The 15,235-nt window shown below is 39.7% G+C and overlaps 1 protein-coding gene and 1 pseudogene across 1 annotated transcript in view; one reads left to right on the top strand and one right to left on the bottom strand.

The window, feature by feature from the left end:
* EIF2B3 (eukaryotic translation initiation factor 2B subunit gamma) overlaps window positions 1-15,235 on the top strand; it is a 120,902-nt gene that overhangs the window by 44,531 nt on the left and 61,136 nt on the right. Inside the window, exon 5 of the mRNA XM_075555518.1 lies at window positions 13,028-13,139. Coding sequence (XP_075411633.1) covers window positions 13,028-13,139 — 112 coding nt within the window. The remainder of the gene's footprint in view (window positions 1-13,027; window positions 13,140-15,235) is intronic.
* On the bottom strand, window positions 9,609-10,194 carry LOC142435026 (A-kinase-interacting protein 1-like; annotated as a pseudogene).

Raw genomic sequence — 15,235 nt, 5'->3', positions numbered from 1 at the left:
TTCATTGTTGCTACACTGCACCCTGACTGGCTCATCTCCTCCCCACGACCCTTCCATAAGCGGATGTCCAGTTGCCTACAGATGAACTTTGGGTTCCTACTCCACACTTCCCCTCAGTCACAATGATGATTTTTTTGTTCTTTGATTCCTGATACTTCATCCCTTCGATAACTCATGATCACACAGACTGGTGTGCTTCTTCCATGTGGGCTTTGTTGCTTCTGAGCTAGCTGTCTGCTTGTTTACCTTCAAGTCTTTAAGACCCCAGACACTATATCTTTTGATAGCTGGGCACCATCAGCTTTCTTCAACACATTTGCTTATACACCTATTTGTCTTCAGCGATCGTATCAGGGAGGTGAGCACACAATGATACAGTTTTTTGTTTTTTGATGCCTGTTAACTGATCCCTTCGGCACCTCGTGGTCACACAGGCTGGTGTGCTTCTTCCATATGGGCTTTGTTGCTTCTGAGCTAGATGGCCGCTGTTTTACCTTCAAGTTAAAGGAGTATTTTCAATGTCTCCCTATCTAAAGTAATGCTTACTATATTTCACTACTTACTATAATTTATTATATTTTTCTTTTTTAATCATTTTGTTAGGGGCTCATACAACTCTTATCACAATTCATACATACATCAATTATGTAAAGCACATTTGTACATTCATTGCCCTCATAATTCTCAAAACATGTTCTCCACTTAAACCCTTGGCATCAGCTCCTCATTTTTACCCCTCCCTCCCCGCTTCCCCCTCCTTCATGAACACTTGTAATTTATAAATTATTATTTTGTGATATCTTGCCCTGTCCAACATCACCCTTCACCCACTTTTCTGTTGTTTGCCCCCAGGGAAGAGAACACATGTAGATCCTTATAATCAGTTTCCCCTTACCAACCCACTCTCCCTCTACTCTCCCAGTATCGCCACTCACATCACTGTTCCTGAAGGGATCATCCACCCTGGATTCCCTGTGTTTCCAGTTCCTATCTGTACCAGTGTACATCCTCTGGTCTAGCCAGACTTGCAAGGTAGAATTGGGATCATGGAGGAACTGATCCCTTTGGCACCTCGTAATCGCACAGGCTGGTGTGCTTCTTCCATGTGGGCTTTGTTGCTTCTGAGCTAGATGGCCACTTGTTTACCTTCAAGCCTTTAAGACCCCAGACACTATCTCTTTTGATAGCCAGCCACCATCAGCTTTCTTCACCACATTTTCTTATTCACCCGCTTTGTCTTCAGCGGTTGTGTCTGGAAGGTAAGCATCATAGAATGCCAATTTAATACAAAATATTATTCTTGCATTTAGGGAGTACTTGAGTGGAGGCCCAATGTCCTTCTGCAACCTTAATACTAAACCTATAAATATATATATATTTGCATATGTACATGTCTTTATCTAGACCTCTACAAATGCCCTTTGCCTCCCAGCTCTTTCCTCTATTTCCCTTGACTTTCCTCCTGTCCCACAATCGTGCTCAGTCCCCATCAAGGTTTCAGCAATTTTTCTTTGTTACATTACTCTTGATCATGCCCAACCAGGCCTCCCACACCCTTCTCACCACCGATTTGGATCACTTGTTGTTCCTTTGTCCCTGGGTTTGTTAACACCACTACCTTTCCCCCCACATCCCCCTTATTATGATATTTTTCATAATAGTTTTATCAGATTCCCTTTCTGCCCCTATTCCAATTGGTCTTATGATTTTCCTCCTATTCTCGGATAATGTGGTGAATTACAAGTATGTGTTTTTATAATTAAGCCTTATTTCCAGATCTGGGATAAACCCAACTTGGCCATGCGTATTTACATACATACATACCCAACTTGGCCTTTTTTATTTCATTGTATCAGTTTTTGACAACATAATAAAATCTCTCTGAAATTTAATGGATTTAAACAATAAGTATTTGTTTACTTATCAGTCTATGTGATAGCAGTTTGGGCTGGGGTTACCTGTGTTAGATCATCTCTATTCAAGTGTATCAAATAAATATTAGTTATTCATTGATTTGTAATAAATTACCACAAATTTAACAGTTACAGATATACTATGAGTCAGGAATCTAGACACTGCTTAGCTGGGTCCTTTCCTTCAGAGTCTCTTGCAAAACAGCAGTCTAGGTGTTAACTAGCACTGGGGTGTGATCAAAAGTTATAGGAAGGATTTCCTTCCAAGCTCACTTCCTTGTTGAAAGAATTTGTTTTCCTAAAGTTTGATAGATTCAGAGTCTTAGTTGCTAGCTGGTTGATGGGTAGAAGCTAACATTTCTTAATCTTTTGGACTTCTCCACCATGGCAGCTTGCTTTATCTTAACCAGGGAGAATATCTTCTAGCAAGGCAGAAGTCACCATCTTATGTAGCCTAATCACAAAAGTGACATCACTTTTGCCATATTCATTAGAAGCTAGGTCAGTTCATACCTAAGGGGAGGAGATAATCAGGATATACAAGTAGTATGTATCATATCATCGGGACTCATCTTAGGGTCTGTAAACCACCATTGGACTCACTAATATGTCTAGCACCTCTGTTTCAGATGCTGGGCTTTTCCTTCAAGGCATTTTCTTATCATGCGGAAGACTAGCCCAGTTTAGTACATATGGCAGCAGCAGGTTTTATAAAAGAGAGCAGAGCCACAAGCCTCTTGAGGCTTAAATTCAGAAATTATTGTGTTACTTCTGTTGCATTATTTGTCAAAACTACTCACAAGGCCAGCCTAGATTCAAAGGATATAGAAATAGACACCACTTCTTAAAGGGAGAACTGAAAATAACTTGTGGTACTTTGTAATCTACAGTTTACATTATATTCCACTAATCTGCCAGTGTGTCATACTGTGATACTTTGCATGTTGCTGTGACATGGAAGCTATGCTACCGTTATTCACATACGGGCAGGGTCACCCAGGGGAATAGGCTAAGCATCCAGACTAAGACAGACTAAGAAGAAGACATAGCAATCTACTTTTGAAAATATGATCCGCAAAAATACTTAGGAAAAGCAGCTGAACAGTGTCTGATAGTTTGTGCCAGAAGATGAGCTCTTTTTGTTGGCAAGGCATCAGAATGTGACTGGGGAAGAGCTGCCTTCTCAAAGTTGATGCAGCCTTACTGATGTGGATGGAATAAAGTGTTCAGGACCTTCATGTGTTGATGTGGCACAATTCAAAATATTAAGAAACAACTGTAAACATCCATTAAAAATCAGAACGTAGGACAAATGAAATATAAAGCTAGAAAAATTGCAAGTCATCAAAAATGAAATTGAGCACTTAAGGATAGATATTATTGAACTGAAATGGATTAGTATTTGCCATTTTGACTCAAAGTTATATGATTTATTAATCTAGGAATGACAAAATGAAAAGGAATAGCATTGCACTCATAGTCAAAAGAATATTTCAAGATATGCCCTGAAGTACATAGCTATCCATATGCCTACAAGAAAGACCAGTTTAATACGACTATTTACATACCAACTATACAAACTACTAATGCCATATGTATGCTGAACAAATCATCAGAGAAGCTATATTATATGAAACAGAGTGGCATCAGGCTTGGAGGAAAGCTTATTGACAGCTGCGATATGCAGATGACACAACCTTGCTTGCTGAAAGCGTGGAAGATCTGAAGCACTTGCTGATAAAGATCAAAGATGATAGCCTTCGGTATGGATTACAACTCAATAAGACCAGAAATCATCACAACTAGACCAATAGATAACATCATGATAAATGGAGAAGAGGTTGAAATTGTCAGCCTTTGTCTTGCTTGGATACACAATTAATGTTCCTGGAAGCAGCAGTCTAACTCAAAAGACGTGTTGGATTAGGTAAATCTGTACAAATCCTCTTCAGAGTACCGAAAAGCAAGAATATTACTTTGAGGACTAAGGGGCATCTGGCCCAAGCCATCGTATTTTTCATTTATATCATATGCATATAAAAGTTGGACATTGAATAAGGAAGACCAAAGAAGAATTGATGCATTTGAATTGTGGTGCTGGAGGAGAAAACTGAAAGTACCATGGACTGCTAAAAGGACAGACCAATTTGTCTTGGAAGAAGTTAGACCAGAGTGCTCCTTAGAGGTAAGGATGGCAAGACTTAGTCTTACATACTTTGGCTATATTGTCAGGAGAGACTAGTCTCCGGAGAAAGACATCATGTTTGGTAAAGTTGAAGGGCGACAAAAAAGAAGGTCTTTAACTAGACGGATCGACACTGGTTACATCAATGGACTCAGGCATAGGAACATTGGTGAGGATGGTGCAGGACCATGCAATTATTTTGTTCTGTTGTACATAGGGTCACTATGGGTTGGAACTGACCTGATAGCACCTAACAACAACAATAAAACCAAAGATGGGGGGGAGCGGGGAGGGAGGGGGAAAAAAAAGAGGACCTGATGCAAAGGGCTTAAGTGGAGAGCAAATGCTTTGAAAATGATTAGGGCAAAGAATGTACGGATGTGCTTTATACAATTGATGTATGTATATGTATGGATTGTGATAAGAGTTGTATGAGCCCCTAATAAAATGTAAAAAAAAAAAAAAGGAAAGGAAAAAAGAAAATGATTAGGGCAAAGGATGTACAGATGTGCTTTATACAATTGATGTATGTATATGTATGGATTGTGATAAGAGTTGTATGAGCCCATAATAAAATGTTTTTTAAAAAAACCAAAGATGAAGAAAATGAATATTTTTACTAGTTTCTTCAGTGTGAAGTCAGTTAAACATGCAAAAACGCATGATTCTAATGCAAAAGTTGAAATAGGATCAGCTGTTGGAAAATATGGCCTTGGTGAGTAATACTGGAAAATCACATGGTAGACTTTTGCAAGTCCAGCAACTTCTTCATTGAAAATACCTTTTTTCAATTAACCTAAGTGGCAACTGTTTACATGGACTTTGTCAGATGAAAAAGAAGATGAATATCAATCTGCCAAGCTCAATATCATCCATCAAACCAAGACCAAAGGTCAACTATGGAAAAGATTTATGAGTTGCTCATATCCAAATTCAGGTTAAGCAGAAGAAAATTAAAACAAATCCATAAGATCCAAAATATTACCTTGAGTATATCTCACTTGAATTTAGAAACCACCTCAAGAACAGATTAGACACATTGAACATATTGACTTAAGTCCAGACAAGTTACGGGTTGACATCAAGGATATCATACATTAAGAAAGCAAAATGTCATTAAAATATAAGAAAGAAAAGACAAAAATGAATATTAGGAGAAACTCTAAAACCTTGCTTTTGAATGTTGAGTGAATAAAGTGAACAGAAGAAATGAAATAAAAATCCTGAACAAAAGATTTCATCCATTTCATCAAAAAATGTTCATCCATTTCAGGAGGCATAGTATATGATCAAGAACTTATGGCAGGAAGAAGTTCAAGCTGCAATGAATAAATTGGCATAAAGTGAGGTTCCAGAAATTGACAATACCAATTGAATTGGCCTATGCCAAGAAATATGGAAGACAACTACCTGGCCAACTGACTCGAAGAGATCCATATTTGTGCTCATTCCAAAAAAAAGGTAGTCCATAAAATAGGAAAACTATCAAATAATATCACTAATATTACACACAAGTAACATTTTATTGAAGATAATTCAAAAATGGCTGCAGCAGTACATTGACAGAACTGCCAAAAAATCTAGCCAGATTCAGAAGAGGATGTGGAACAAAGAATAGATAACAATCCTGGTATCAGATGGCTCTTGACTGAAAGCGGAGACTACTAGAATGATGGGTTTTGTTTTTGTTTTAACTGACAAGTGTATTCCATTGTTTGAATCACAAAAATTATTTACAATAACATGAAGAATGGGTATTCCAAAACATTTTATTTATGCTTATGTGGAACCTACACATAGCCCAAGGGGCAGTTCAAACAGAAGGAGAATGAATACTGAAGGATTTGAAATCAGGAAAGGTTTGTGTCAGCTGTATCCTATCATCCTACTTATTCAATATTTATGCTGAGCAAATTATCCAAGAAACTGGACTGTATGGAGAAGAGCGAAATCACAGCACCTGGACTAGAGGAAATCTCATGAACCACCTGTGACCATGAAAATAGCACAACTTTGCTGAAAAGGAGGAAATCTTGAAACTCTTACTGATGAAGACCACAAACTACAGCCATCAGAATGGATTACACCTCAACATTTCAAACAAACTAAAAAAACCTAACAATTGGACTAATAGACAACCATAATGATAAACAGAGAAAAGATAGAAGTTATCAAGGATTTAATTTTACTTGGATGGATTTATAATCAATGCTCTTGAAAACAGCAGTGAAGAAATCAACCTATTGCAAAGGGCAAATCTGTTCTAAAATACTTCTTTAAAGTGTTAACAAGCAAAGGTGTCTGTTAGGCTGGGTTGGTTAGAGAAACAAACCCAATCACATGCATATATATGTATAAGAAAGCTTTATTTCAAGATGTAATTAATTACATATCAAGAAAGTGATCCAGCTCAATCCAATTCAAGTCCTTAAGTCCATTACAAGCCCATAAATCTCTCTTCAGAATCATGCAGCCACATACAGTGATGCAGAAAGCCTGAAGATCACAGGTCAGTAAGTGCAGAATTTTGTGGACTCCAGATCAGTTGAGTCAGCTGCAGGGCTCCTGCAGCTCTCAGGATGACCAATAGGCAGGAGGGTGAAGGATCGGGAAAGGGTCCCAAGCCCTCCTTATAGAAGGTCACATGCCCCAAGGAGACAGCATCAGCCTGTGACCTGATTGACAGGTTGGATTCGACCTCTAGTTAGATAATTAACTACTACAGTCTCACTTTAAGGATGAAGGTGCCCTGACATAAGCCGTGGTGTTCTCTTGCTTATATGCATGTGGAAGCTGGACAAGTCAGGAAGATTGAATAATTGGTGGATTTGAATTATAGTTTTGAAGGAGAACATTGAATATAAGATGGACTGCCAGAAGAACAAACATCTGTCGTGGAATGTGTTAGTCTGGGTAAACTAGGGAAACAAATCCACAGAAACTCATATGTATAAGAGTTTTATATATAGGGTAAGTGTACATTAAGAAAGCATCCCAACCCAGTAACTGTCCAAGCTTATCAGTCCAACATTAGTCCATATGTCCTACACCAATCTACAAAGTTCTCAATCTCACAACATACATGCAATGACACCGACTGCAGGAGGAAAGCCAAATCAGTGAGCGTGTAAGCATCTCAGCGCTGCAGGGGTCTCCAAATGGCTGCTCCAGCACCCAGGGCTATATCGGGATTGGTCCATGGCTTCTCCTCAGGGTTGTCTTGCAGGAAGTAAGCCTTGCTGAAGCAGGGAACTGGCTAAGGCAGCTGCACCCTGGTCAGACCATCAGAGAGCAAGAGACCTGAGAACTAGAAAAGCAAGACTCACCAAGTCATTTATTGCTCCACCCTTCAGTTAATCCCACATGTGTTTATCAGCCAGGATGGCACAATAAACTTTAACTATCTCATGGAAGAAGTACAACCAGAATGCTTCTTAGAATTGAGACTGTTAAGGCTTTATCTAACATATTTTGGACTAGTTCCTGGGAAAGGACATCATACTTGGTAAAGGGTCAACAAAAAAGAACACTGTACAAGATGGATTGACACAGTGGCTACAACAGTGAACTCCAAATATAGCAACAGCTGTGAGTATGGCATAGGACCAGGCAGTGTTTCATTCTGTTGTTTTTTGGATTGTTTTGAGTTGGAACCGATTGGATGGCATCTCTCAACAACACCGGCATACACTATTGGTTTTGATTTACTGATACTTTGCTTTGAGTCTTTGCTTGTAGTTTTCTTATCTGATAATACTGATGTGTGGTTTGGGTGTCAGGATCATAATGACATCATAAAAATTAGTTGTCAAGTATTCTTAACTCCAAGCATAAGGTGTATCTTTAGATCCCCAAACCAAACATGCTGCCATTGAGTCCATGCCAACTCATAGCCACCCTATGGGGCAAGGTAGAGCTCCCCCAGTGAGCTTCTGAGAATGTATCTTGTTCCGTCCCGCGGGACATTCACCGTGGATCCTGGAGGAGAGAGTAGGAATTGGGGGGGTACAAGAGGCACGGAGAATGAGGACAAGACAATATCCTGATCAAGTCCTGTTTTAATGAACAAAGAGTCACAGCTTATAACGGCCAGCCAAGGTGGGGAGCCTCAGCCGCACATACAGATTAGGCTACCCTGGCAACAGGCCAATCAGGGAGTTCAGGGGAGCGTGCCCTGCCCGTGAGTCAGTAAGGGCTTACAGTCTTCAATTAGGTATGCAGAGGAGTGGCACGTACACGCAAATCAAGCATAGGGGAGGACGATCTTTTGCCCAATCAAGGGGATGCAGGACACGGGTGCTTATCTAAAGAGCATCACCCCTTGTTTGCTCAAGCTTTACAACTGCAGTGCTCTGTCACGTAGGCTGGGGTAGAAGAATGCCCAGAGCTCAGGCTAATAAATTCCAAGTACTGGCCGGGCCTCATGGCTCCGGACAGCATCTCTCTAAGGGAGTAGAAACCCCAGTCTTTCTCCCTCAGAGGGGCTGATGGTTTCAAACTACTGACCTTATAGCTAGCAGCCCAATACATAACTATTATTCCACCAGAGGCTGAATAAGTGAATAGTGAAATGACAAAAGCATTAGAGAAGTGAAAAATAACTAGGAAAAGGATATGTGTGTTGTTAAAAATGGAGTGTGGGAAGAAGGAGAATCCAGATCTCAAGCTCATCCACATGGAGAAGCACACCAGCTTGGATAATCCAAGAATTGTAAATAATAAAATCCAAATCTGAAGGTAGGAATGCTATCAAAGTTTAAACTCTGAACACCTATTTTGTATAAGGCTGTAGGTGAATGTAGAAATGCAAAATCTGTTTCCCTTCTGACCATAGTCGAGGCAATGTGAATAGCCTTGTTAACAGACAGAGAGCATTGTAAAGTTGAGTGTGGCAGATGTAGATTACTTAAATGTAATACTTTATTATTTGATCTAACTCTTATCTCATTTTAATGTTGTCAGAGGAAAAAATAAAAATAAAGGGGAAATACATATAGATTAAGCCTCTGTTGAATACCCTTTGACCATGGACCAGGGATGTGAATAGTGCTGTCATCCAGAGTGCCAGTGGGTTATTGCAGATACAGTTAGGTTTAAATTTAACACCTTATCATGTGTTCTCCCTTTGACTCATTTAAATTTTCTTTTGGTTTTGAATATTTTCTGTTGATGTTTTTTCTGTTTCGTTATTGTTGTCGTTTTATGTTTCTTTTTTGTGTATATATTTTTTTCATTTCCAAATCTCTCCCTTTATTATAATAATTAGACTCTACTTGGAAAGCAAGCACTAAAAATGGCTCAGACAGCATCATGGCATTATTCCTTTCAGGTAAAAGTGGACGGGGTCTTAAAATAGGCACAGAGAGAGACAGATGCTGGCTCCCAGAAGTCTGAACCCTGACAGTCAGTGCTAAAAAGAGTGTGTGTATAAATATTGAGAGACTCATACCGTGGCTTCATTCTTCTGGCTACTTACAAAGAGGTGGTGTGGGGTCAGGGAATGAGCAGCTTCACATGGGAAAGACCAAGTCTACGCACTGCCCCAAACCCACTGTCACCACATGAGTTCTTGGTTAAATCATTGGAGCCCACAGTGACAAGAGTAGGTCCCTGGGTAAACTACTATGTAGAGGTCCTTAGAGATGCTCTCAGCTGGATGGGAGGTCAGACTATGATGCTTGATAGTTGCTTTAAAGGCCAAAGGAAGCGTCTTATCTCTGACCACTCCACTAGTCTGAGTTACCTCTGTAGTAACAAGAAATGTGAGTTGCCCCTCTGGCGTAGATGAATAATATTTCCCACACTGACTTGAAGCACAGTCCATGAACTCAGCCATTGTTTGGAAGGAAGCACTGAGGGTGGGGAATCTGTCTTGTCTTTCTCCTGGGAGAAGGGGCTAGTGGTGGGCTGCTGGCTATCTTTCAGGGTCTGGCCTCTCCGGACCACAAACCCTCATACTGCCTTTTGGGGGCTCCAGTGAATGCCAGTTCATTGCTCTCTTGGCACGCTCCAACACTTCTTGACTACCCTGGCCAAATGATGCAGACTACATCGGTCCAGCGTGTTCAGCGCCACGACTCCCAGACAGTTCTCCATGGCTCCCTACTTATCCAAGCACATGTGCTTCTGTATATTTTTCTGTATATGAAATCCAGGATAGGTAACACTGTAGATACAGTAACTGGATTAATGTTTTCTTGGGGTATGGCAAGGGAGGTTGGGGGATGGGGAGCTAATAATGAAGGTACAAAATAAAATGTTCTACAGTTTGTGGTAATGAGTATACAACTCTTTTTAATATGAATGAACATTGATATGTATGATATGTAAGTTACATCTCAGTAAAACTTAAAAAAATTAGCAGCCAAATGTTGATCCCTATGAGGCAGAAGTCAGATGTTTCTCCCGCCTCCAGCCATTTTACCAATTGTAATACCAAGTCACCTCCCTACCATTTCACACTCCGCTACTATTTTTGGTTTGATAGTTTCATGTGTTAGCCACACAGAACTCACAAACAAATTTCAAAACTGTGGGGTTTATTACAGAAGCAACAGATTACGACTCAGAATCAAGAAAACTCAGGTACAGCTCTTAACCAGGACAGCTTCTTCTCACCTTCTACTGGGCCCTGTTTGGGCAAGTACTACAAAGCTCTTTCAGCTCTGCTGAAAAGTGCTCAAAGACTCCCCACTTCTAAGCGAGTCTCTTATCAGAAGGCACTCAGCTCCCTTGCTCCATAGGCCAGGATGTTCACCCTGCTCCATCATAGTCTCAAAGGTCACAGCTAGCTTTTTCTGTGTATGCTCTCAATCTAGGAAGTATAGGAATCCTGGGTCCAAAAGATGCATTTTGCTCTTCTTTGTTGGTGTTCGTGAGGTCCCTCTTCTGCTCTGGGATTGGCTCTCTTTTAAGGCTAGCAGATGACAAAATTCTCTCATTAGGGGTCTATATACTTTATTTTCATAGTCCTACTCCCACAAGGATGTCTTGAACCTTATTTACATTATTGGAAGCTGTCCAAAGTGAGCCACAGGTTCCTATTTACGTAGTAATCATTTTTCTAGGAGCTACTGGACTATGTTGTATTGTAGAATATTAATTACCTAGTAAAAAATTGGAAATTCATAGCTTGAACTGCTTTTTTAATCTTATTTGTATAGCCTTCATTCTTAGTATGGACATTCTAATGTTATCTGCTCCACTCCCAAGATGGAATTCACTTTGGTGAAGCAGAATAGAAAGAAACATTTTTACACATAGCATACATATTTTTAAATAAAAGAAATAGCATGTTAAAAGAGAGAGAATAGAAAAGAACCTTTCCAAATTTCTGTAATTTATATCATGTTTTGAGACCACAGTTACTATGGTAACTACAAAGAAGCAAATACAAGGAGAGGCTCTGAGAGGGAGGAATGTGGGACTGAAATGCAACATAGCTGAAAACTGACTTGCTAGAAATTATTACTCCCAGGACAATTAGTGATTAAAGGTTTTTGTAAGCCAAAAGACCTGGGTAGGACAAACCCTCCAAACTATCCAAACATAACAACTCTGTCATAATCAGGTCTTTGCAGATTTTGTTATATTCTCAAGTTTCCATGTATTGGATGAATTGATTGATGTCAGAACTGCTCTGCTGTATGGCATGTAAAACTCTGCAAAATTTAACTTCAAATTAGCAGTATTTACTATTCCTTTTTTAGGGAAATTAATTTGGGGAAAAATTGGAAATTATTTGGAAAAACAAACTTGGTAGTTTCTCTTTATTCAGATTTAAACAATACTTCTCTACATATTACTTTAGTGAAATAGAATAGAAAGAAACTCATTAATTCTCTTAATAAGCCTGTGAAATAGGCACTATAATTCTCCCCATTTTACAGATGAAAAAGGAACAAACAGGGATTGAGAACTTTCTCAAAGACATAGAACCTCTGGTTTTCGAAGCTGTTTTCAATTATTATGCTATGCTGCCTTTATGTGAAAATGCTTTGTAAGGTATAAAAGCCGTGCAGATGTTAGTAGCAGATTTTATCAAGTGTTCAACACTACTAGATGTTATGAGAGAGGTAAAAGAATTAAGTGTGCCTTTGAAGAGCTTACAATCTGAGTAGAGAAAAGAACATAAAAGCATCGAAAGCCAGTAAGATCTTCGTCAGCCAGAGACGTCTCCACACCTACGCACTTTGTTTTGAATGCCATGTATATAACCTGAAACCTAGTGCACAGTAGACATGTAGTTAATTTTAGTTGAAAGTGGAAGGCCTTAAATAGTATCATTCTCATTTTCATGGTGAGCCGACCTAAGCTATTTCAGAAAGAGAATTCCTTACACTTTCTTTCTGTGCCATGCCAGGGGCTTAGGATTAGTTACCTGGTTCATTTGATTTAGCAGCTTTTTTACTGCCCCCCAACCCCAATTTTCCCACACACACATTTGTTAGTTATTTTTTAAGTAATTTCAGATATATAAAAAATATTTATCATTTTTTCTGAGCTAATTGAGAATTATTTGTACATGTTCCCATATGTCTCTAAATATATTAATGTTATATCTTTTAAATGTATATTTACAACATAAAAAATAATACCCCCAAAAGAGCCATTTGCATATATAACGATGATAAAGTTATCAGAATAGGAAACTTCATTGGTATAATCCTTTTCCGTAATATACAGACCTTATTTAAACTTAGCAAAGTTGGAGCATAAATTTCCTATATAACAATACTAACAATCTCCCTGAGTGCCAGCCTTTTAAACATCATGGTGAATATTAACTACGTAACACACGGCACCTCTTTTACACTGAAGTTCTGTGTTTGGTTCCAAGAGCAATATGAGCAGGTGTCCTGTGTTCTGACTTGGCTATGGAGGCAAGGCAAGTGGCTTTGTTTGATTTTGTTTCTTTTGTGTGATTCAGTGGAGCAGCGTGACTTCATTGGAGTGGACAGCACAGGAAAGAGGCTACTCTTCATGGCTAATGAAGCAGACTTGGATGAAGAGCTGGTCATTAAGGGATCCATCCTGCAGAAGTAAGCCCTAGGGTTTTCCTTTTTGGCAATTCTCCTTTTTTAAAGCAAAATAAAACCACCCAGTGGATGGGAAAGGAGGAATAAAAATTAGATTATACTGTGTGAAATTGACAAAATTATGTGAATGTTTTCCCATGAGCCATGATGGAGGCTTTTCTTCGCTGCAGAATCATATCTTTTCTTGCCAAGGTAGAGTCAAATCCTGCGTAGGAGTGGTGCAGAGCAGCTGTGGAGAAAACTGTCTTTATGACAGTGTTATGCAGAACTTTGTTTTTAATACAAAGCTACATACAGGCAACCCAGTCACATTTTCTTCAGCCAGCATCAGTTGTTTGCCCAGCACAGACTTTTTAATCAGAAGCTGCCATACTCAGGCAGTAAACCCCAAAGCCAATACATAGGAATGTTTGGAGACTGAGTGGAATGAATGTAAGGCTGTGAATTGTGAAAGAAAATTCTCTTCATTTTTACTTTTGATACCCAGCTAAGCAGAGATAGAAGAAATTAGTATTCCAAATGTACATTTTAAAGAAAATCCAGCTAAACCCTGCCTTCAGTTAGATCCAAATATCCCTATATATGGTGAAGAAAGCTAATGGTGCCCAACTATTAAAAGACATAGCGTCTAGGGTCTTAAAAGCTTGAAGATAAACAAGTAAGTGGCCATCTAGCTGAGAAGCATCAAAGTCCACATGGAAGAAGCAAACAAGCCTGTCTGACCACAAGGTGCAGAAGGGACCAGTTATCAGACAGCAAAGAGCTAAAAACCATATCAGTGGGTGCCCACCTCCCTGATACGATCAGTGAAGCCAAACATGTGCATAAGAAATCTGAAGAAAGCAGATGGTGCCCAGCTGTCAAAAGATATAGCATCTGGGGTCTTAAAGACTCAAAGGTAAAACAAGTGGCCATATAGCTCAGAAGCAACAAAGCCCACATGGAAGAAACACACCAGCCTGTGTGACCAGGAGCTGTCAAAGGGATCAGGTAGGTATTAAGCATCAAGGAACATAAAATCATATCATTGGAAAGGTGGGTGAGTGCTGAGTGGAGACTCAAAGCCCAAGGTAGCCAACTGGACACCCCTTGCTGAGGGGCTGTGGGGAGGAGATGAACCAGGCAGGGTACAGGGTAGCAACGATGAAACATAGAACTTTCCTCTAGTTCTTAAATACTTCCTCCCCCCACTATCATGATCCCAATACTACCTTGCAAATCTGGCTAGACCAGAGGATGTACATTGGTACAGATAGCAACTGGAAACACAGGGAATCCAGGACAGATGACTCCTTCGGGACCAGTGGTGAGAGTGGCAATGACTGGAGGGTGGAGAGAATGTAGGGTAGAAAGGGAGAATAGAATACGGAATCTACACATAGCCTCCTCCCTGGGGGAAGGACAGCAGAGAAGAAGGCAGGGGGAGACGTCAGACAGTGTAATATATGACAAAATAATAATATATGAATGATGAAGGGTTCACAAGGTGGGGGGGAGTGAGGAGGGAGGGAGAAAATGAGCAGCAGATATTAAGGGCTCAAGTAGAAGGCAAATGTTTGAGAATGATGATGGCAACAAATGTACATATGTTCTTGACACAATGGATGTATGTATGGATTGTGATAAGAATTGTACGAGCCCCCGATAAAATGATTAAAAAAACAAACAAAAAATATCCCTGTGAATAAGAGTTCTTTATTACTAGAGCCTTGTTTTTTCATCTAAAAAAAAATAATAATAAAACACCTCTGGAAAATAGAGAAGCCTTCATGGCTCAGTCATTAAGCACTTGAACCCACTAGCTACACTGGGAGAAAAAGATGTGACAGTCTGTTTCTGTAAGCATTTACTGCCTTGGAAACCCTAGGAGACAGTTCTACTCTAGCCTTTAGAGACTCATGAGTCAGAATTGACTCTTGACAATGGTGGTTTCCAGTGCATCAAAATAGAGCAGCTCCCTAGAGTTTCTGAGCCTTCAGATTTTATGGGAGCAAACTGCCTCATCTTTCGCTCTTGGAGTGGCTGGTGAATTTGAAGTGCTGACCTTGCTGTTATCAGCCCAGTTTGTAAACCACCACACTGCATGCTCCATATCTCTC

Source organism: Tenrec ecaudatus, chromosome 1 (genome assembly GCF_050624435.1).
Source record: "Tenrec ecaudatus isolate mTenEca1 chromosome 1, mTenEca1.hap1, whole genome shotgun sequence".
In the NCBI taxonomy this organism is placed as follows: domain Eukaryota; kingdom Metazoa; phylum Chordata; class Mammalia; order Afrosoricida; family Tenrecidae; genus Tenrec; species Tenrec ecaudatus.
Note: the sequence above shows the minus strand (reverse complement) of the source record. Positions and strands in the feature narration are given on the sequence as shown.